General features: G+C 45.8%; 1 protein-coding gene across 8 annotated transcripts in view; it reads left to right on the top strand.

Moving 5' to 3' along the window:
- The first annotated feature begins 1056 nt into the window (after positions 1 to 1056).
- The window catches only part of LOC105293587 (core histone macro-H2A.1), a 65010-nt gene continuing 45389 nt past the window's right edge, over positions 1057 to 20677 (top strand). For 6 of the 8 annotated variants that reach the window (XM_023531934.1, XM_011362345.2, XM_011362350.2 and 3 more), the window contains exon 1: positions 1057 to 1291. In XM_023531934.1, coding sequence (XP_023387702.1) covers positions 1120 to 1291 — 172 coding nt within the window. In that variant the 5' untranslated portion in view covers positions 1057 to 1119. The remainder of the gene's footprint in view (positions 1292 to 20677) is intronic. The other 2 variants (XM_011362346.2, XM_011362347.2) reach the window with 2 other exon arrangements.

Raw genomic sequence — 20677 nt, 5'->3', positions numbered from 1 at the left:
GTGCCCAGCACTGCTGCTGTGTGAGGCTTGCGGAGCCTAGAAGGTGGGGCAGTTGGATCCGAGCACTTGGGGAAGGGTTGTCAGAGGGCAGAAAAGTACGAGGGATAGAGGGAGTCCTGGCCAAAGAGCACACCACCATAGAGGAGGGCATTCGGGGGGACTACATATGATAACAAGAGGCACAAGGTAAAGCTGGATGAGTGTGCCAGGCCTAGATTTCCAGGGCATTGTATGCCAGGCGTCTTGATTTTGTCTTGGGAATTGCGGCAGACATATTCAGATTTGTGTACAAAGATGGCCCTGCCGGTGTAGGGCAGGTAGATTAGAGGAGAAGAGACCAGTGGTGTTTGTGATCATTTGGCTAAGGTAAAGATGACCTGGATCCAGTCACAGCTGGGATGGAGAGGAGAGGGCCTCACAAGAGGCGTTGAGGAGGGCCATCCTTGGACTGAGTGGCATTTTGGATGGCCATTGGGAGGAGGAGCAGGGGAGAAAACACTTCTCTAAGGGCAAGCCTGTCTGGCAGACTGGCAGTGCTCAGAGGGCCTCTTATTCTAACCTGGCTACCCACTGAGCTGTGAGCCATTCCCGCGTCACAGATAAAGGATTGTAAGAGATGCTGCTGTCGTCAAAGACTTGGGCACCTGGCTTTACAGCTCTATTCTCGGGGTGGGTGACATAGTTTTCTTTTATGAAGTCTTCAGCAAATTTATCAGCTCCAGTCTCAAGTGGATGAAAATGCAATTATTTAATAAGTGTGTAGAGTGTAGCCAAGAAACCTCATTTTCTTTTACATCATGTGGCATAAAGGCAAGATACTTAAGAGCAGTCATTGTCGGAGTAACTTTTAAATGGAAATGGCCGATAAAATTGATGTCATGGTATAAAATGTGAAAGGTTAAGCCATTCTCTCTTCAGGGGCCACAGTGTTCCGGTGGAGAACATCGGTGGGGCTTGGAGAGCTTGGCGGCTGCAGGCAGTGGCATCTGCTAGCAGGACCTGTTTCTTCCAGGGGCCAGCGTATAAGGTGAAAGGGGGTATGCGCCGTCTCCAATGATCCTGATGGTGTCCCTTATGCCTCCACAGTGTGCTTACTGATCCAGCTCCAGGGCCACCGCCATGTCGAGCCGGGGAGGGAAGAAGAAATCCACCAAAACCTCCCGGTCCGCCAAGGCAGGAGTTATCTTCCCTGTGGGGCGGATGCTGCGGTACATCAAGAAAGGCCACCCCAAGTACAGGATTGGAGTGGGGGCACCTGTGTACATGGCTGCTGTCCTGGAGTACCTGACAGGTGAGTGTCCGAGTCAAGTGGATAACTCTGGTTCAGACTGTGGCAGTTCTGACAGCTTCCAAGCATGATAGGACTTTTCGGTTTCTTTTATATTGAAACTTTTTTTCAAACCTACAGAAGAGTTGTAAGAATAGTACAGTGAACATTTTAATCTAGATTCACCAGTTGTTAATATTCTGTCCCCTTACCTCATGTGTCTGTGTGTGTGTGTATGTGTGTGTATATGTGCACACAAGTATATGTACATTTATTTTTGGCCATAATTTATTATATGTTTTATTTTCAAATTTCCTCATTTGCACCAGTAATGTTCTTCATAAATTTATTTGGAATCCTTTCCCAATCCAGGATCTGTTTCAGGGTCATACATTGCATTTGGGTTTCAGGTTTCTTTAGTCTTAATTAACCTAAAACAATTCACCAGCTTTTAAAAACTCTTCCATGACATAGATGTTTTTGAAGAGTCTGGGCCAGTTGTTTTGCAGAATGTCATTTTAGTCTGGATTGGTCTCATACTTGGATTCAGCTTAAACGTTTTAGTAGGAGAATTGCATAAGTGACGAGCCCTTCTCTGGTGTCATGTCAGGAGGTATCTGATGTGGCTTTGTCTTGTCATTAGTGATGTTTGGTTTGTTCATTAGATTAAGGTGGTGTCTGCAGATTTCTGCACATTCTGAATCCCAGTCTTTCACCTAGTGGCTTTAGCATTCCCTGATGATCTTACCAGAATCTGTTATTACTATGGTGGTTACAAAATGGTGATTTTTTTTTTCTATTTCTGTAATTTCCTCTACATTAATTGGCATTCTTCTGTAAAATAGAGCTTTTCTTCTTCCCTTCCCTTTTTAAATTTTTTTGTACTGCCATTGTTGGTTCATGGATTTTTTTAAATTTGGTGGGTTGTACACAATCATGTCATTTTGATGCTCAAATTGTCTCAAATTTGACCCTCAGGCTGGTTCTTATGTCTTTTTGCCATGTTTCCATCAGTTTCTGTGTATTTTCTTGCTTTTTGACATTATAAGATGTTCTAGTCTTACCTTGAACTTTTCCTGTCCCAGTCTTGGAATCTGCCATCTTTCTAGGATGCCCTTGGACCTTTTCATCGTTATGATCTTATCGCTCTTATTGGTGGCTCCATAGCAGTGTGGGAGGCCAGCTGGACAGGGATACCACCCCCATTTTTAGTTGTGAGAAAACCAGCGTGAAAGTATAAAAGGACTTGCCCGGGGTCACATATGACCAGTAAGGACTTGAGAAGGGACCCACATCTTGCTGTTATCGTTTTTACCACTTACTGTTCCACACACTATCCATGTAGGTGGCAGTAGGGAGCATCCTTGATTCTTAGAAAGACAAGATGCCTCTTCCAAAGAGATACAGTCAGGCAACAGAAGAACTAGATTGCTCCTTGCTCTCCCAGGTCTCTCAGTAAGGCAAGACTGAAGGTTCGCCCGTGAAGAGCACAGTCATAATTGGATTGCGAGATGTTTGCATATATTCTGGGACTTTTGGCCCTCTGCTTGTCAGAGACTCTTACAGGTGGCATGTCTGGTAGCATGACCTAGGCATGATTCTTTTCACTATATAGACAAAGAAACAGAGGCCCAGCATTTATGTGATATACCCAGACAAGCCATGTATAACATTGGCAGTCAGCTGGGGAGACCAGGGGAGAAGTCAGTAGATAGAAATCAGAGGACATTTGTCCTGGCAGTTTATATGCTGTGTTACCTAGAGTGACTCAATCTCTCTGGACTTGAATTTCCTTACAACTCAAATGGAGACAGTAGACCTGCTCCATCAACTCAGGTGGCCGTGAGAGCCAGAGGGGCTTTGTTTGACCATGATGGGAAAGCTGACACAATGTGCAAACCCAGCAAGCCTGTGTTTTCTGGTTACCAAACACTGTGATGCCCCTATCATGGGTTTTCACAGACACTGTCATTAGGTCAGGTACAACATCAGTTTCATTTCTTCATTAAGCTTCCTCTTCTTAGTTTGCAAGGCACAGGATGGGGGAATACCATTGTTCCATCATATCTGAGGCAACTATTATCTGTATCACACAGAAACTCTATATATTTTCCTCGTCTGTGTTTGGCTGGCTCTGAAACAGCACAGTGCTCAGGAGGTCACGGTCAGTGGGTCTGTTCTCATCAGCCCCAGAGACCTTAACCCTGTTTGCACCACACCTGTCATGCTTGTCCCCAGCTATCACAGGTGTATGGTAGTGGTCACAAAGGGGAGGGGAATGGTCAGGGCAGCCTATCACTATGGCTTGGAAAATAGGTCATGGCAAATCTTTACTCTGGCATTAGCCACGTTAACCTCTATAGTAAAGAATAATATATATTTTTAAGTTTTACCAAGGTCTTCCAGCAGAGCTGTAGTTAGCTTAATCTGAATCATTTCTTCTGGCTGCATGCAGTGCTGAGTCACTGGCGTGACCATTGCCTGAAGCCAGCCCCCCAATATGGTTCCTTGCCTGCATGACTGGTGCTCAGGAGATGTCCTGAGCTGTTAGCGCTGTGCCCAGTCACTGCTGTGGTCATGTATCCTGTTGCCTGATGATGGGATAGGAGTTAAGCTCTGGGGCCATGTCTAGTGAGAATGCTGCCCTCTTCTACCCCTTAGAACAGTGCTGTATACCTACACTGACTGCTCTTGGAAAGTGACCTACCCTGAGCCCCTTGGGCTGGGATGTGAGAGCATGTGGCTATTTGAAAGCCCATCAGAGCTTTGGTTTGGTCCTTGAGTGAGAAGGAAAGGTGGAAGAGCCCTCTTTCTATTCTGCTCTTTGCTTTTGTTTCACTAAGACCCTTTCCTGTTCATTCCACATGCTTATTGTGCACCTGCTGTGTGTCAGGCACCACAATAGGCTCTATATGAGAGCATAGGGATGATCGAGGCAGAGATGGTCTCTTCCCAGGGGAGCTCATTGTCTAATTAGGAGAAAGAACCAGCCAATCCAGATGGCTGCTGACTGTGATTCATGCCACAGAGGGCATAAACAGGTGAAGGGGGGCCTGGGCAGCTGGGCACTTGGAGATGAACTGGCTCAGGAAGGCTTCTTTGAGGGGGAGACACAAGCTGAGACCTAGAGAAGATGATGCCAAGCCCTGTGAGAGCTGGGAGACAGGCTCTGCCATCCACTCACTGTGCTTGATGAACGTACTGGGTGCCCGCCTCTTCCCAGAGCTTGGGGGGAAGATATGGAAAGAGGGAGAAGCCAGGGTACCAGCCCTCAAGCAGCTCAGGGCCTAGTCAAGAATGTGGCCCAGATATCACACAAAGCATCTAACGAAAGTACCACCTATTCATCAGGTTTTCACTGGGAGCTATGATTATCAGGCACTGGGATATAAACCAGAACAGGACCTATCTCCACTCCCAAAGAGATTTCTGTCCAGAGATAGGTACATGCAGAGAAAGGTGATCATGCAGGGCCATATGTGCTATGAGTAGGTAGGTATCAGAAAATGTTTCCTGAAGGATGGTCACTAACCAGTTAACCAGAGCTACCCTGCTTGTCTAGTTGTTATCTGAAGAGCCCTGTAGGAGGGATTGATTTCCTTTCTGTGAGGCCCAGACTCTTACAGGAGGCATTCGCTATTGCAGGCATGGTGATGATGGTATGTCCTTTCGAAATGGCTGGGCCACACCTCCTGCCTTCACAAGGCCCCTGTAGAGAGATGAGGAAGGATCTGGATGCTCAGGGGTTGCTAAAAGGACTGCTGAGCTGCAGGGCCCACTTAGGCTTAGGTGGCTCTGGAGCAAGGAACTGACATCTTCTTGGTGGCCAGCCCTGGGGACCACTTGGAGTGCCCTGACGTTCAGTGGAAAGCAAGAAGAGGCAGTGGAACTGAGTGGTTAAGAGTGTGGACCTAGGTGTCAGAGCTGCCATTTCTTAATTGTGGCCTTAGGCTAAGCACTCATGTTCCCCAGCTATGGTTTTATTGTCCATGAAGTGCAGATAACGATTGTCTGATAGGGTTGTTATGAGGCCGAAATTAGTGGACACACGTGAAGAACTCTTCCAAGCCAGCATAGTGTTAAGTGCCCACATGCTAACTTACATTAGGGTTAAAGCAAAGAGAGGAAGTCATCCTTCTCTGGCTACTAAGGTGACTGGGGGTTGCCTACTTCCTGTAGGGATGGTGATAGAAGCTGTCAGTGCCCACTCATGTGTCTTTTCATGGTCAAAACCCCCTGGGCCTCACCAGGCAACTGCAGCATGTCTTGGCAGCTTCAGGCCTTCTCCCTCTGGTTTGTTTTAAGCTGCCACTTGACTCCTCCTCCTAGAGCCTGTATCACCCTCAACGCCAAGATGCCCTGCTACCAAACACTTCTGTCCGGAGCTCCTGGCATGCTCATGGAAACCTTCTTGAAGGTTTTTCCAGTTAGCTGGAAGTGGAGTGTACCCAGCCCTGGGCCTGTGTTAGGCCAGAGCTGAGGCCAGACCAGCACGAGTGTCTGAACAGGCAGCATCTCTGCAGGCCAGGGGCCCTCAGAGCCCCTGTGAGAGAACACACAAGCACTTCTCCTCAGGGTCTGCTGAAGGCTAGGGTGGACGTGGGGAGGAGATTGCAGCATTGCCTCTTGCTCTGAAACTTGAAGCTGGCATCTGTTTCTCTTCTTGGGTCCAGAGCCCAATCATCTGCTGAACTTAAAAGGAAAAGTCAACATCTGGAACAAGCTTGAGTGTAGTGACCAGACAGCTCCTTCCCCAGATCTCTGTGCACCTGGCTCTGCAGTGTGCTGATCTCCTCTCAGAGCTCTTCCCAAGGAATGTGATGCTGTCTGCTTGTCTTCTCAGTACCCAGGACTGTCTGGGCTTCACTTTGTTCTCTACTTCCCTGTCCCTTGACCTTCCAGCGTAGAGGATTATAGCATCCCTACCTCTGGGGGTTGCTATGAGGATTGATAATACACTTCATGAATTTAGCCAGCATTGGTAGTAAACATTCAATAAATATAGATAAAAATAAGTATTATCATGAGGAAACAATTTCTTTGAGATATCAGTTTCGCCCCTTTATTACTGTGGTACTTTTTTTTAAACTAACATTTAAAGGGAGCTTGGTATTAGTTTCAGCTCAGGAAACCTTCAGAGTCTCTGCAGTGCTGTACTAAGCACAGGGGACAATGCTGGGAGTGTGGGAGATGTGAAATAAGAAACATGTAACATGGCTTTTGCCCCGATGGAATTTCCATTGATGCTGGTGACACACAAGCCCACAAACCAGTAAGGGAATAGGGTAGATATAAGGGGTAAATTAAGAATACTCGAAACCCCCTGTGGGGAATCGGGGTAGGTAAATGAGAAGTATGTGGAAGAGCAGAGAGCAAGCACACTTGTGATTTGTTAGTCTTAAGTCACAGGTCCAAGGCACTCTGGGTCGGCATTGCTCAAACTGTGTTCAGTAGAACTGAAGTGTTTGGCAAAATGTAAGAGGTAGTTCACCCCAAAATAGGGCTTTGGGGCTGAACTGAGACAGTGAGATTCACATTCCCTCTTTTGAGATGAATGTTTGAATGACTTTGAGTTTCTCAGTAAAGGATCTTGTTTATTTTGAGAATCACTGATAAACAGTTTTCTTTATTGCAGGACTTTTCAGAGCCTTTAACATACTGGTATACCATGCATCCCCAAGGGAAGGAACTGTTTAGTGGTTCCCAAACTTTTATCATAAAAGCCTTTCAGAGAACATCATACACAGTACAGTGTAAGGCAGGGGTCACCAACCCCTGGGTCCCGGACTGACCGGTACCAGTCCATGGCCTGTTAGGAACCACGCCACGCAGCAGGAGGTGATGGGCAAGTGAGTGAAGTTTCATCTGTATTTGCAGTTGCTCCCCAGTACTAGCATCTACTGCCTCAGCTCCACCACCTCAGATCATCGGGCATTAGACTCTCGTAGGGGCACCGGTCCCTGGTGCCAGAAAGGTTGGAGACTGACGGTGTAGGGGACAACTGTTGTGGATTAAGCCCATGAGAAATGACCCTATGAGTAATGCTAAGTGAAGAAACAAAATCAAGAGCCACCATAAAGCATGAACTTCAGTTTGGCTCACTGTGGCACCAAAGCACAAAGCTTGACCAATAAGGAAGATACCTAAGTCTTTCTCTTCCAACGATATTTGCTAAGTGAGGTAGTGACTTGGGGAAGCCGTACATTTACTCTGCTAAGCTAAGTCACTCAAGCACTGACTCGCGAAGGGCCTACTAGTCTCCAGGCCTGTCCTGGACACTGAGATTCATGACAAAAATCCCTGCCCAAGGAACTTACCCTGGGAGGAAGTTGGAGCTTTTGGAGCCATTTAACCCAACCCCTGAGAGAACAGGCCTGGTTCTTATTCATCAAATGCAAAATGATGTGTGATGACTTGTTTTTCCTTTTAATAAATAAACAAGATCCTTTACTGAAAACCCTGTTCCATAGCCTAATCACACACCTTATTCTACCAGCTTACCTCCTAGGACATAAGCCTGTTCGCAAAGTTAAATCCTTTCTCGGGATTTCTGGACATTAGGAGGATGGAAAGCCTTGGCTACCCACTCTTAAGACTGAACATCGACACCTAGTCATAAGCATAGTCCCTCCATGGTGACCACTGTGAGAGCTCTCCTGATTTGGATACCTGCACTCTGGTCTGTTTAAAAACCTATTGTCATAATAGTGCGTTTCCACCTTTCACAGTGTAAGACTGTGGCTAGAATTTTTTTCTTCTGTCTTCTTTGGATCTAATCTACAAAATGATAAAAATCTGAATTTGCATATTCTTAAAAAAAAAACCCTCTCCTTTTCCATTTTCCCAAGCTTGCCCCTCCCCATCCCCCATATTTTGGACCTTAGGTCTTCTCTCTCCTGTCTCATCAGTGACCAGAACATCTACACTGTTATACATATTTCACCAACCGTGGTAAAGTTTACAGGCCAGCTCCTGGCCTGGGGAACAAGGAGGGTCCCTGGGTGACCTTGTGACCACTTTACAGACTCGATAAGTCCCAGCCCTCGTGCCCGATTGCATCCTGCAATAAAATCCCAAGGAAAAGGGATGGTTGTTAAAAATACACCTTGCTGCCTGATTTTGGCTAATAAAATGATCATCCTCATCCTAAGTTTCAGCTAGTTTGATTTCTGATCTGTAACATGGGTCAGATGTTGCATCTCTCTGGTGTTAGTCATTGGACCACACTCCATCCCTGCCCGCATCTCCTGTAAGTGCAGTAGGGAGAGCCCTCTCTTGTCAGCAGCACTTCTCGTTGCATATTCATTTCAGCAAACACCCATCGCACTTGGCATTTCCGGCCTGGGGAAGAAAGGATCTGACAAGCGTGGGGGTTAGGGTAGGCAGAACCTGCAGTTGGCTCTGTCACTTACCTGGCCTCTTTACCACTTTCCTTTCCAGGACACCCAAGTGTGTCCTGTACTCACACAGCTAAAAATAGGGCAGGAAGAAGAGGACAGTCAGGCTGGCTCCTTGATGCTCCGAGGCCCTTTGAATTTCCTACATCTCTTGCTTGTTAGCATGACCACCCCCACCTTAGACTAACATGTTAGGACAGGACCCAACTAACTCTTGCTAGCACCTTATGGGCATTCCTGCTCCCCAGGAGCTCTTAGCACCCCATAGTGCTCACTGTTCTGCAGTTTCATTTTCCTTAAAAACAAACAAAAAAACACAGAAAAGAGAAGACTAAAGATTTAATGAGCTGGAGGGTCATAACTAGAGGAAAAATGGAAACCCTGAAGTTGAAACTCCAGTGTGCTGGGTACCCAGTGTATGCAGACTGTTATTTAAATGCATACTCCCTTTCGTGGTTATGTGAGCAATTTGTGTTTGAAAATTTAAGAAGCTAAAACTCACTCAAAATCCCACTGCCCAGAGATATCGTAGCTGGCACTGAATGCCTGTGATCCATTTTGTGTATATATGTACATGCATGAGAATTAGATTTTAGTGTAATTATTTGTTTTTTATTAATATCTGTTCTTGATGATCTTCTCTGATAGCCAGTCATAGGAAATTATCACTGTACATAATCTTACAAAGCAAATCAGGAAGTAATTAAGGAGAAGCTCCCCACATACACTGCATTGCCAGTCCGCCTTCAGCCTCCCAGGGGAATAGGCGATTCCATAGCGGATGGACATTCAAGGAGTGCTTGAAAAAGAGCAGTTTAGCACTGGGTACCTTTGCATTTCCCTGATGTTGTGGTGTCACATGGCCAGCCAGTTAGTAGACCCCAGGTGGGTCAGACCTCAGGGCTTGAGGCTAGGGCATGGACACCACCAAGGGGTGGACTTCCTCAGTACTTCACTACCACTCCCAAGTTGTGCAAGAGGCAGCACAGCTTGAGGACACACTTTGCCCAGGGGCATGTGAATCTGCTCTGTAGCTCAAAAACTGAGCTTTTACTGAGTCTGCATCCAGTCCTTCTGAGAAGTCTACGAGGTTGTCCAGGACAGAGAAGATGTGACCTGGCCCCCCTTCATGAAACAATGACCCCATCCCCCTGCTCTCTCACAGTGCGGGTGGGGGGGCATTGGGGGATTGGAATGCATCACTTAGAGAAAGGAAAGCCCTCATTGCTTTCTTTGGCAAACATTTTCTCCCAGTATGTGACTTGTCATCTTATTCTCTTAACAGTGTCTTTCACAGAGCAGAAGTTTTTAATTTTAATGCAGTCCAACTAATCAATTCTTTCTTTCATGTATTGTGCCTTTAGTGTTGTATCTAAAAAGTCATTGTCAAACCCGCAGTCATCCGGATTTTCTCCTCTGTTATCTTCTAGGAGTTTTACAGTTCTTTGTTTTACATTTAGTTCTATGATCCATTTTGAGTTAATTTTTGCAAAAGATATAAGATCTGTCTAGATTCATTTTTTTGCTTGTGGATGTCCAGTTATTCCAGCACCATTTGTTGAAAATCTCTCTGCTTTCTTGAAGATAAGTTACGTTGCCTAGGAATCCTCAACAGTCAAGGAGTCTCACTGTTGCTTCCCAAATTCCCTTTGAAGGGTAATATGCAACTTCCTGCCATTGGGGTCTGGACACGTACAGACAAATTACACATCAAGGGTTCTTTTTGCTCTTGGGCCAATGGAAAAGCACACAGCACTGTAAAACCTACTTTTGGAAAAGGTGTGACCAAAACTAAGTGTGGCTCTTTCATGTCAGACCTTCTGTCTGATATCACTTTACTTCTGATTGAAGTATGTCCTTTAGAATTTCATTTAGTGAGGTCTTTTGGTGATAAACTTTCTCAGGCTCTGTTTTTGAATGTTTTTTAATTTCATCTGTAATGTTTTTAGCTGTTATTTATTCAGTGTCTCTATTCTAGTCTCTCCTTCTGGAACACAAACACGTTAATGTTCAGTCCATCTTTCATAACTGTTCATCTCATTCATATTTTTCATTTCAATCTCTGGACTTCGTTCAGGATAATTATTGTTGGTCTGTCTCCCAGTTTAATTCTCTCTTCAGCTGTATTTTATCTGCTATTTAATTCAGTTACTGAATTTTTTATTTCGGTTTTTATACTTTTTATTTCTAGAAGTTCCATTTGGTTCTTTTTTGAATCTGGCATTCTTTAAAATCTCTTGTTTTCTCTTCATTTTCAAAAATTTAAATATCATACATAGCTAATATTTATCTGAGTAACATTTTTAACTTATTGAGGAATAATTGACAAATATAATTGATATATTTAAAGTGTACAATGTGATGGTTTGATATGCATATTATTCTGAGATGATTACCAAATTTATCTGAATAATTCTAATATCTGAAGTTTTTATGAGTATTTCTGCTGGATTTTGAGTCATTGTTCAGAAAGCCAATTTCTTTTCAAAGCAACCAAGAAATTTCTTCATGCTTTTGCTTAGTATTTTTATGGTTTAAGTTTTTATACGTTTACTTTGATCCATTTGGAATTTATCCTGATACATAGTGTGAGATAGGGATTAACTTAATTTTGTTCCAGATGGTGACCTCAGTTATTTCAACACAATTAGTTGAATAATCCATCTTTTCCCTGGTAATCTGAGATGTTACCTTTACTGTATGTGAAATTTCTAGATATAATTAGGGCTATTTCTGGACTTTTTCTTTTTCATTGCTCTGTCTTATTATATACTTAATAATATGTTTTTCATATCTGGTAGGTCTTTCATTGTTCTTTTACTTTCGTGGAAAGTAATTTTCTTTAATAAGTATTACATACCAATGGTAAAATTCACATGGTCTCGAAGGACATACCGTGAAACATGCATCTCCCTCCCTGCTCTTCTGCATACCCAGTTCTCTCAAGAGACTGTCAACATTATTAGTTTCTTATATATGTTATATATCTTTTTAAAGATATTATTCTTTTCCCTTTTCATTTCAAAATCTAGAAAATGAAATGTCAAAAAAAAAAATTAGTGAGTCAGGTTAATGGGTATGTGTGATATTCAGAGACTTGACGTTTCTCTTTAAGCCAAAATCTTGGTTGGGAGAATCTGAGGATTGTGGGTCTGCCCCTGACCTGCCCCCAGCACCCTTGGTCCCCTTTGCCAACCTTGAGTCCCGACTTGATACTATAAAGTGAGGCTTGCCTGGATCCTGGGCCATCATGTGGCTGCTTTTGCTTGGATAAGAGCTTTATAGTTCACACTGCCTGCCATGGATCCTGAGCGTTTGTTCTAATACATGAAACCAGGCCAGTGCCTTGGAGAATGGAGCTGCACTTCATCACAGCCTGCCTGAATGCTGCAATGCCTGGTTCACTTGTTTAGTAATTCATCTGTAATGACCTATTTGCAAAAGAGTTAGCAAGCTCTGACCAAGTGCAAGTGCCCAGTGGGGGTGCTGGGGGGTGGAAAGAATCATTGTTGATTTCAGCAGATTTGTATCCAGTGTCTGTGGTGGGCCAGACATATCAGAGGCCATATTAGTGACCTCAGGGCTGGGACTGCACCTTCCCCACCCTTTCCTTACCATTGTGTACTCAGCTCTCAGCACGAGGGCTGACATTCTGCATCTGCCCAATAAGTAAGTTTTTTTTAATTGAAGGATAAGAAGACCAGTTAGAGGATGAGTTTCAGGAGGAAGTAGTGTTGGTAATGTCACATTCTACCAGGAAATAGATGAGAGTGAGAGCTGAACTAGACCCTGGATCTTTTTAATGAAGTATAATTAGGATTAACACCAGGACATAATGGGTCAAACCTGAGGAGAGGCAAGTGGAAGAGCAGCTGCCGGTGGCGAACAGGGAGGCTGATCTCTCACTTCTGCTACTAAAGCCACTGAGCATGTCTCAGCTATACCTTGAAGAGCAGAAGAAGCCAGGAGCTGCCCAACTGATTAAAATAACAGCATCCCAGGGTCCCTCTGTGGGTGACCATTAGGAAAGGCTTTAAAAGAAGGAAATGGGTAGGAATTCTACAGATACCTTGTCTCCCAATATTTTCCTGTTAAAATATCAGAATAAAACATATTTATAGTCCTCTTGATTTCTTTCCCTACCCAAGGGCTTCGATGTCTAATCAACCCAGCATAAAATACCATGAAAGTAAAAAACCACTCTTCGGGGCTATAAATAAGTTCTAGCAAGAAGACAAACCCAAAGGGTATCAGCCACAGCCAGCTCCCCTCCATCTCCATCTCTTCCCACCACCCCCTCTGGTTCTGGTTGCCAAGAAGACAGCACAGACTTTTCTCAGATTGGCCAGGCTGCTCAGCCAGTCTACAGCTCTGACCCTGCCTCCCACCTTCTCTCCCTTCCTCCCACTCGTCCTTCATTTCTCACCCAACCTTCCTCCTTTCTAAACAAATGCCTTCTATCTAGAGGCCAGAAAGTGTATGTTCTCTGGTACTTAAGAGGCTGGCGATGGTGCCTGACACTGAGATGTCCTCTCACAGGGTTGATATCACCCCTGTATGTCTAGAGGGGGAACATTTATTGAATGGTTTTTATAGAAGACATTTATAAATGTCCTCTTTCTAGAAGAAGGTTCATTGCTTGCCAGAGCTCACATTTCTTGCCTGCAGGAACCATTTAGAAATCCAGGGCCTCTGGAAAAGGCTAATCTATTGGTTTCCCTGGCCATTGCTATCCTTATTGATGCTCTTTGTGGTAATTGGTAACTGAGGTATTCTTTGGTTAACATTTATCTATTGCCTCTGTAAATCTGGATATTGACTGTTAAAAGTCAATATCTGCTGTTCATTCAGAAAATGAGGGTACTTAACTTGAGTAGCATTGGTTGTTTTTGTTTGTTTGGTTGGTTTTATTTTGCCTCCCACCTCTATCCTGGGCCCTGGCAGTTTCTTTCAAATTCAGATTGTGACTTGTAATTGTGGTGGTGCTTTGAGTGCTCCGCAAAGACAGAGCAGTTTACTAAAACACCGACAGAGCACTTACTAGGTGTCAAGCAATGACCAAGTGCTTCACATTTGTTAACTCATTGAATTTTCAAACCACCTATTTTGCTTAGGAAATTGAGGCTCTGAGCATTTAAATAATTTCTCCAAGGTCGCTTAGCACGTAACCCATCTCTAGAAGAGCATGACTTGCAGGCTCTCTACTGGAGCGGAAACCTTAGCAGTTAGAAGAAGAGAACTGGGATGGATTCAGGATCACTTAGTCCACTTTGCATCTCTTTTTGTCTTCAGTGGACATCTCGGGAGGATAGTATCTGCCCAGTTTTCCAAGGTTGGCTGCTGTCCTTGGAGTCATAACCTAACTGAGGAGGCCAGCCTGAATTCCTGAGAGGGCAGACCCTGAGAGTCCCAGGTGATCACCAAAGGGCACGGGGTATGGATCCCTAAAGGCTGGAGACAATTTTGTTGCCCAGCAACGATGGGCCTGGAAGGACAAGTAGTCACTGAAGGAGGAAAGTCGAAGAAGGAGATGAGTTGTGAGCACAAGAGGAGTGATGTGCTGGCTATAGGGAAGAGGCAGCCTGGTCAGTGTCAGAGATGCTGGCTATAGCAGCAGCAGGACAAGTGAGGTCCTGGGGGGGAAGCACTAATGGCTAGAGGTGGCCTGAGGGGCTGCCATGAGGAGCCACAGAGTCCTCGGATAGGGGAGGGCAGTGCCCAGTCTGGTGTTGGGGATTGTATCGCTCAGTGGCACTGAGGGTGGACTGCAGGGCCAGAAGCATTTTGCCCAATGTCCTTTTACTGTCCCTTTGGTGAAAGGGGGGTGGAATCCTGGGTGACACCTTAGGCAAATCCTTAGACAAGTGGCCTTAAGCATCAGAAATTCACTTCGGCAGACAAGGCCTGGGCTAGGCTATTACAGATGACTCTAAGAGTGGTAGTCTCTCTTGGGGGCCTTCCATACTGTGACACTCATATTGCTCTAAAAATAATGTCATGAAAAGAACCTCAAAAGTCTTCATATGCTGAGAGCTTTTTTTTGAGAAGCTGGATTAAGCAGGCTGAGACAGATGTCAGGGCAAGAGGGGGTACTTGTGACACGTACTTGCGAAAACCAGTGGAGTGACATGTAGCATAGCTGCCTCTTCTCATTTACTGCGTTTTCATTTTACTTTTTACATTTTGAAAAGATAAATTGTGCACAAGATAAACTCAGACAGCACACAAGAGAGTAGAGCAAAATGTCTCCCTCTCCTCTAGCCCCTTAGCCACTCCCAGGAGGCAAAGCTGATCCACATCTGAATGGGTGCATAAATGCAGATAACAGGTATCGCCTCTGCCCCCCGCATGATGGCAGCCCACCACACGCCCTGTTCTGTAATTTGTTTCCCCCTTTAAAAGGCCGTCTGAGAAATGGCACCATGTCAGGGCTTTTTAAGTGAGTTTCCTCTTGACATTCTTCAAGTCATTTCATTTCAACAGACATGTCTGATTGTTTGCCCCTTTCTGAGATGCATTAAGAACAAATGGCTGTGATTTTCTATATCAAAACAAACACATATTAACCATTTCCTTGTATTTTAATTTAGAGTCCTTGAAAGCAAGTGACTAGTGGGGCAGAGGGCACTTGTTCACCAGGCTGTTCACCAGGCCCTGGGTTAGAGCAAGTTTCTCTGGGCCTTTCCCAAGCACCTCCCCCTCCCACCTTCCTTCCTGGGTCCTTGACTTTCGCTGCCTCAGCAGCTGGCTTTGATCCTGCCCCTTCCATAGCACACCCTGCTGGGGTCAGACAAAAGCCCCAGACCCCATCCCAAGGCAGAGTCTGCCTGTGGGGCCACCTTGGATGCTGCATTCTATCAAGGCAAATCTGGCAGCACGGAGGTTAATCAGGTTCAAGTACATTTTTCAAACACATGTAAACTGTTAAGTGTAACAGCAAAGAATAAACTATCGGGGGAGGAAACACCAGGTTTTCTATATTGCTTTTCTCCTCCTCTTGCTTTCATGCACATCCATCTATCCATCAGTTATTTTGATAGAGGAAACTGAGGAAAAGAAAGTCTAATTTCTTCCCTAGAAATCAAGCCTGCTATACTTTTTAAAAGAAAGTGTATGGTCGTAGCCTCAACCATAGTGTTCTCAGCATGTTACATGGTAACTCATTAATCCTTACAAGCCTAAAGCCTCAGTTATCTCCGTTTTGAGGCTCAGGTATATCTTGACGAGCCTCACAGCTAAGTGCAGGAGCTGGGGTTCCCACCCAGGCAGTGTGACAGCAGAGTCCCTCCTCTAACCACTACACTCTGGCTCCTGCCGTCCACTGAGGACCGAGGAGGTGAGCTTACACAGAAGCGCTGGAGATTTGGGGAAGGTAGAGGAAGGCTTTCCAGAAAGGGAAAGTAATCATGCCCTGGTCTGGGGGTTAGCTGAAGGCAATGTCTGCCAAGAGTCATAATATCTCCTCTTCGTTAAGGGGTATAATGTAAAATTATTTTTTACTTTGAAATATGAAAAACAATTAGCTAACTTTAGAAACTCCCCAATTAAGTTGAGTTTCTATTTTAGTGGGAAAGTTTGTGGGGAAGTTGGGAGACCGGACCAGATGCTGCCCCCTGGACCCCTAGCTCACAGGCCCTTAGGAGGGAGTCTGTAAAGTGGGCTTAACAGCAATGGACAAATTTGTGTCAGATTTGGAACATCTGCAGAAAAGCAACAGAATGACTCATTCTTACAAAATATCTTATACTCTGCACAAAAAACACCACTTTCAATTACTGCTCTAAGTTTTATTTTCTCATGGAATCCCTTATTCCTTAGAGGCCCCTGTGACAGGCAGACTGGAGAGCTTTGCTGTGGCCTATGAGCAAGGCCCGGGAGCTCCAGGCTGATGGCTTAGCGGGCTTCAGACTCTGCCACTCATCTCCTGAAAAGGTGGGATGTGGGCAGGTGGATTCTGGGCCACCTAGGGAATTGGAAGAAACTGGTGCAGTCAGGATACAGGAAACTCTTAGCAGTCACTCTCCAATTGAGGTTGATTGGGTTAAGGCCTTCAGGGATGGTGTAAAACAGTTCTGAACTCAGTGAACTGCTGATGGAAGCCTGATGAATTGAAAGAAATACAATAAACAGATTCCTTGTCATGTTGTTGGCTTTGTAGCAAATGTCTGTTTTCTCCTTGGGATTATGTGAACATTTGCTTTTCTTTGATTTCTGGTTGTTATTTTCAATATTTCTTTTGTTAGAAGAGATGCTTCAAACAGCTCTGTAGAAGCCCCTGACTCTCTTTGCAAGGTTTGGCGCAGCTTCCACAAGTCACCTGTTAGCTGTTAGGAGTCTCATTCTGCAAACCATGACTTCATCTCCCTGAAGGAAGATAGACAGAATGCTTCAATACAATGGATATGGTTCAGGTCAAGATGTTTGGGGGGAGAAGAAAAAGACTCTAAGCCTTTAGTCTCTGGGTGAACTTGGAAAGTAGACCTGTCAGAGGTATTCACATTCAGACAGCTGGTCTGTACCTGCAAAAGCTGCCAAATAATGTCCTTATTTAGGGCTGTGAGGATTTTGTCAAGTGGCCTTACAACAATGGTGCTCAGTGAGGCGGGGGAATGCCGGGCCCTGGGGTGCCTCTGCAGCTCTTGCGGCTCTGAGGAGGGAATAAGGTTGTATCGCTGGTCACTACAAATGATGGAGTCAGGGGCTCACTACTTGCCAGAGACTGGAGTGGGAGCCAGAGATGCTGGAGTTTCTTGCAAATTAGATCTTTAAGCAAACAAAAAGTTCTTTAAAAAAATAGCTCACGAGCCGGCCAGTGTTGCTCATTCAACGTGTCCCCTTGGCAGTGTTTATAATTGGGGAACTTTACCACACAGACGGGCCTCTCCAGAACTGATCCCAGGTGCTTTGGGCCCCAAACCAGTCCAGCGTTGGTCATCAGTAACAAAATGAGACTGTCATTGCCCCGCCAGGAAGACTTGGCTTGAGGAGTGGAGAACCTGGTTAGGGGTCTGTTTCTTTTCTTCCTAACTGCTCTTTTCCAGTTTCCTCCTATGGTTTCTTATGGATTCCATTTGTTTTGGTTACAGCCCCCAGGGCTGTGGCTCCTGAAAACTCCAAGGGAGGATGAGAGCGTTGAGCCCTGGAAACCATGGAGAGAAGGATTTGTGTCTGTAGGTCTGGTGCTTTCCTGGTTCTCTTTCTCAGAATTCCTTTTCCCTTAAACCACTTAAACCAGCCTGGGGTGGGGGTGGGGGTGGAGGTGGGGGTGGCGGGATGGGAGTGGGAGTTGGGGAGGGTGGTATTTAGATCTGCAGGAAAACTTCCAAAGCACTAGCTGCATCAGTTGCAGGAAACCCTCCCCCGTGGGAAGGCTGGGGGTACATTCATGTCGGCAGAGCTGAAGCTAGCTCTGGCCTAGCCTAGGACATGACCCTCTTGCTGGTGGGGTCCCATCCCAATAGGCTTGGGATGCAGTGACAGGAACCCATGTCTAGCCCTGAGCCTGGGCTTCTATGACTCACCCCTTGCTATCATTTGCAAAGTCCAGGATCACTTACTAGGAAGGAACTTAATCAAGAAATCTCCTCTGGCAGCTGTACCCTGCCCCAATTCCTCAGCAGCCAGCACCCTCTCTCTCAGCAGGTGGGAACTGTCCCATACTGTCCAGTTGCTGGCATTTTGCACCTCCCCTCTCCTCCTGCAGCAGGCAGCCCTCTCTTAGCCAGGAAAGCCCTTTACGATCACTGCTTCTAAAACCAGACTGAGGATGAAAGGGTGGGTATTACCGAATACTTGTCAAGGTGTGAGTTTGTGCCCTGAGTTCCTGCTTTTGTCAGCAGAGTGTGTCCTCCATCTTCCTTGGTTGTAAATGCCCCAGCTCTCCCCCTGCAGCAGTGCTGGGGTGGGGCAGGGCATACACTTCTCAGAAAAGGTGTGTCTCTGAGGTGCTCTGTCTTGTGTGTCCCTTGATAAAAGGAGTCACTATGGTAAGCATTCCTCTGGCAAACATGCAGGAATAAACTGAAGATAAAGCTCTTGCCCAACTAGCTGGAGTGTGGGTCTGTGCCCCTCTTTGTATTCTCTGCTGGACACAGCTCCCCTCCTTCCTCACAGGGCAGAGGGGCCATTCTGGCATTGGGTGTGGGAGGGCCAGTTCAAAGGTGACCTGGGATTTTGCAAAAAGGAAGTCCTGGATTTTCCGGCTCCTTTGTGAGACAGGCAGCAGAATGACACCCTGCCCAGCGCTTTCCAAGGAGTCGAAACACTTCTCATCCCACTGCACACACCCTCCCCAGCCCCTCCACATCCACCTCGTCCTCACTCCCACGTGGATCCAGTCTGGCATCCCCAATCCACGCTGAGTTAGCAGTGAGCGAGCACAGTCCTTGCTGTTTCCCAGGGGGAGAAGCTCAGGCCATTGGAAGTTTCAGCCACAGAGTGAGAATTCAAGGGAGAAAAAAGCAAAAAAGCTCTTGGAAGTCAGGGAATTTCCGGAGAATTGATCTTCAGATTTCTCAGCCATAGGTGCTATTTATAGGCCACTCTATTGTTTTATTTTCTTATGTTATAAACTGCCTATCTTCTTTCCAAATCCGGGGGCCAAACACTCAGAGTTCTGGTGACCCCCACCCCATGCCCCAGCTCTTTGCATCCATCATCACCATCTTCTCTGCACAAAAAAAGAGCAGCACTGCCAAAAATAAAAAGACCACATCCCTCCTCTCCTTTCCCTTCACCAACGGTCACTGTGCCTTCTTTGAAGAGAGCCTTCCACTAACACTCTGGGCAGAAAGAGGAAACAGGCCTCCTCCACTTTCCTGAGAAACTGTAATTTCAAACGGCCTTCCTGCCAAAGGAGCGGGGTTAGGGCAGCACTGTGGGTGTTTCTCTCTCTCTCTCTAATGAAGCCAGATAAAGCTGTCTTAGCACATTATGGAGAAAAGGTTGTAATCCACCTGCCTTCTATATATTCTGGCTCTGCAGATACTGATGGCCCATGCTTCCCTGTGACCTCAGAGGGTGGGGGAAGGCTGGGGAGGGGATGGTGGAGGCCAGGAAGTCAGCCACGTGGGCTACAGCTCCACGCTGCCTGCTGCCCCTCTTCAGCCTTCCTGCTGCACTGCACAGGCTCCAGCCCAGTGACGGCTGTGGCTAGCTCTTTCCTGTGCCCTTACTCCCAGGGTATGTGCTCATGTCAGGTCAGACTCCTGCTTTAGCTCCCTCCCAGGTTGCAGTCGGGATAGTAGTGTTGCAGATGTGCTCCCTGTGAACACAGGAGAATGAAAGACACACTGAGAGGGCCATCTCTCCACCTGTACAGGCTGTATGAGGACCAGCTCTGTTGAGACTTAAGGGGTGAACGTGAAAGATGTACCGGTCATCTTCCCTTCTCCCGGCCTTATTCAGGTGACGCTTACATGTGAAATCCATGGTGAGGGGCTCTGGGCCTGGGAGCATCAAGCAGGCAGGTGCCTCTGGTGTCCTGTGTCATCAGTTCGGTGATTACTGAGGAAATGAATTCCTGCCATGGATTTAGGAGGTGTACCTGCTGTTCAGGAGTGACTGATTTTTTACCCCTACCAATATGAGAGTTTGCAGGAGTAGCCACGCAAGCAGCTTTTCAGCTTTGCACACAGAGCAGTGTTTGCATTGGGTTCAGATATTCGTATGTGTTAACAATGAATAATACCATGTAATATTGTAAATTTTAAATACATGATTTTCATGTAGCTAGATTTTTCCCTTTATTATGTAATGATTCTGAGTTTTGACTTTGCTGGAGACATGTGGTGTTTAGAACATGACCTAGAATATTTGAAATTCTGTAGTACCAGGAAGAAGTCAGACTTGAGTTGGGCCCAGATGGGTGGGCTAGAAGGTTGTCACAGCAGGGCAGTGGCATGGTCAGAATTGCAGAAGCAAGGTTGTAAGATACACTTTGACACAGTCAGTTTTTCGTTAGAGGTGATGAGCTTGACAGTTACCAGGAGAACTGTGCTACCTAGGAGGAAAC

The sequence above is a fragment of the Pteropus vampyrus genome, unplaced genomic scaffold, assembly GCF_000151845.1.
Source record: "Pteropus vampyrus isolate Shadow unplaced genomic scaffold, Pvam_2.0 Scaffold74, whole genome shotgun sequence".
In the NCBI taxonomy this organism is placed as follows: Eukaryota; Metazoa; Chordata; class Mammalia; order Chiroptera; family Pteropodidae; genus Pteropus; species Pteropus vampyrus.
Note: the sequence above shows the minus strand (reverse complement) of the source record. Positions and strands in the feature narration are given on the sequence as shown.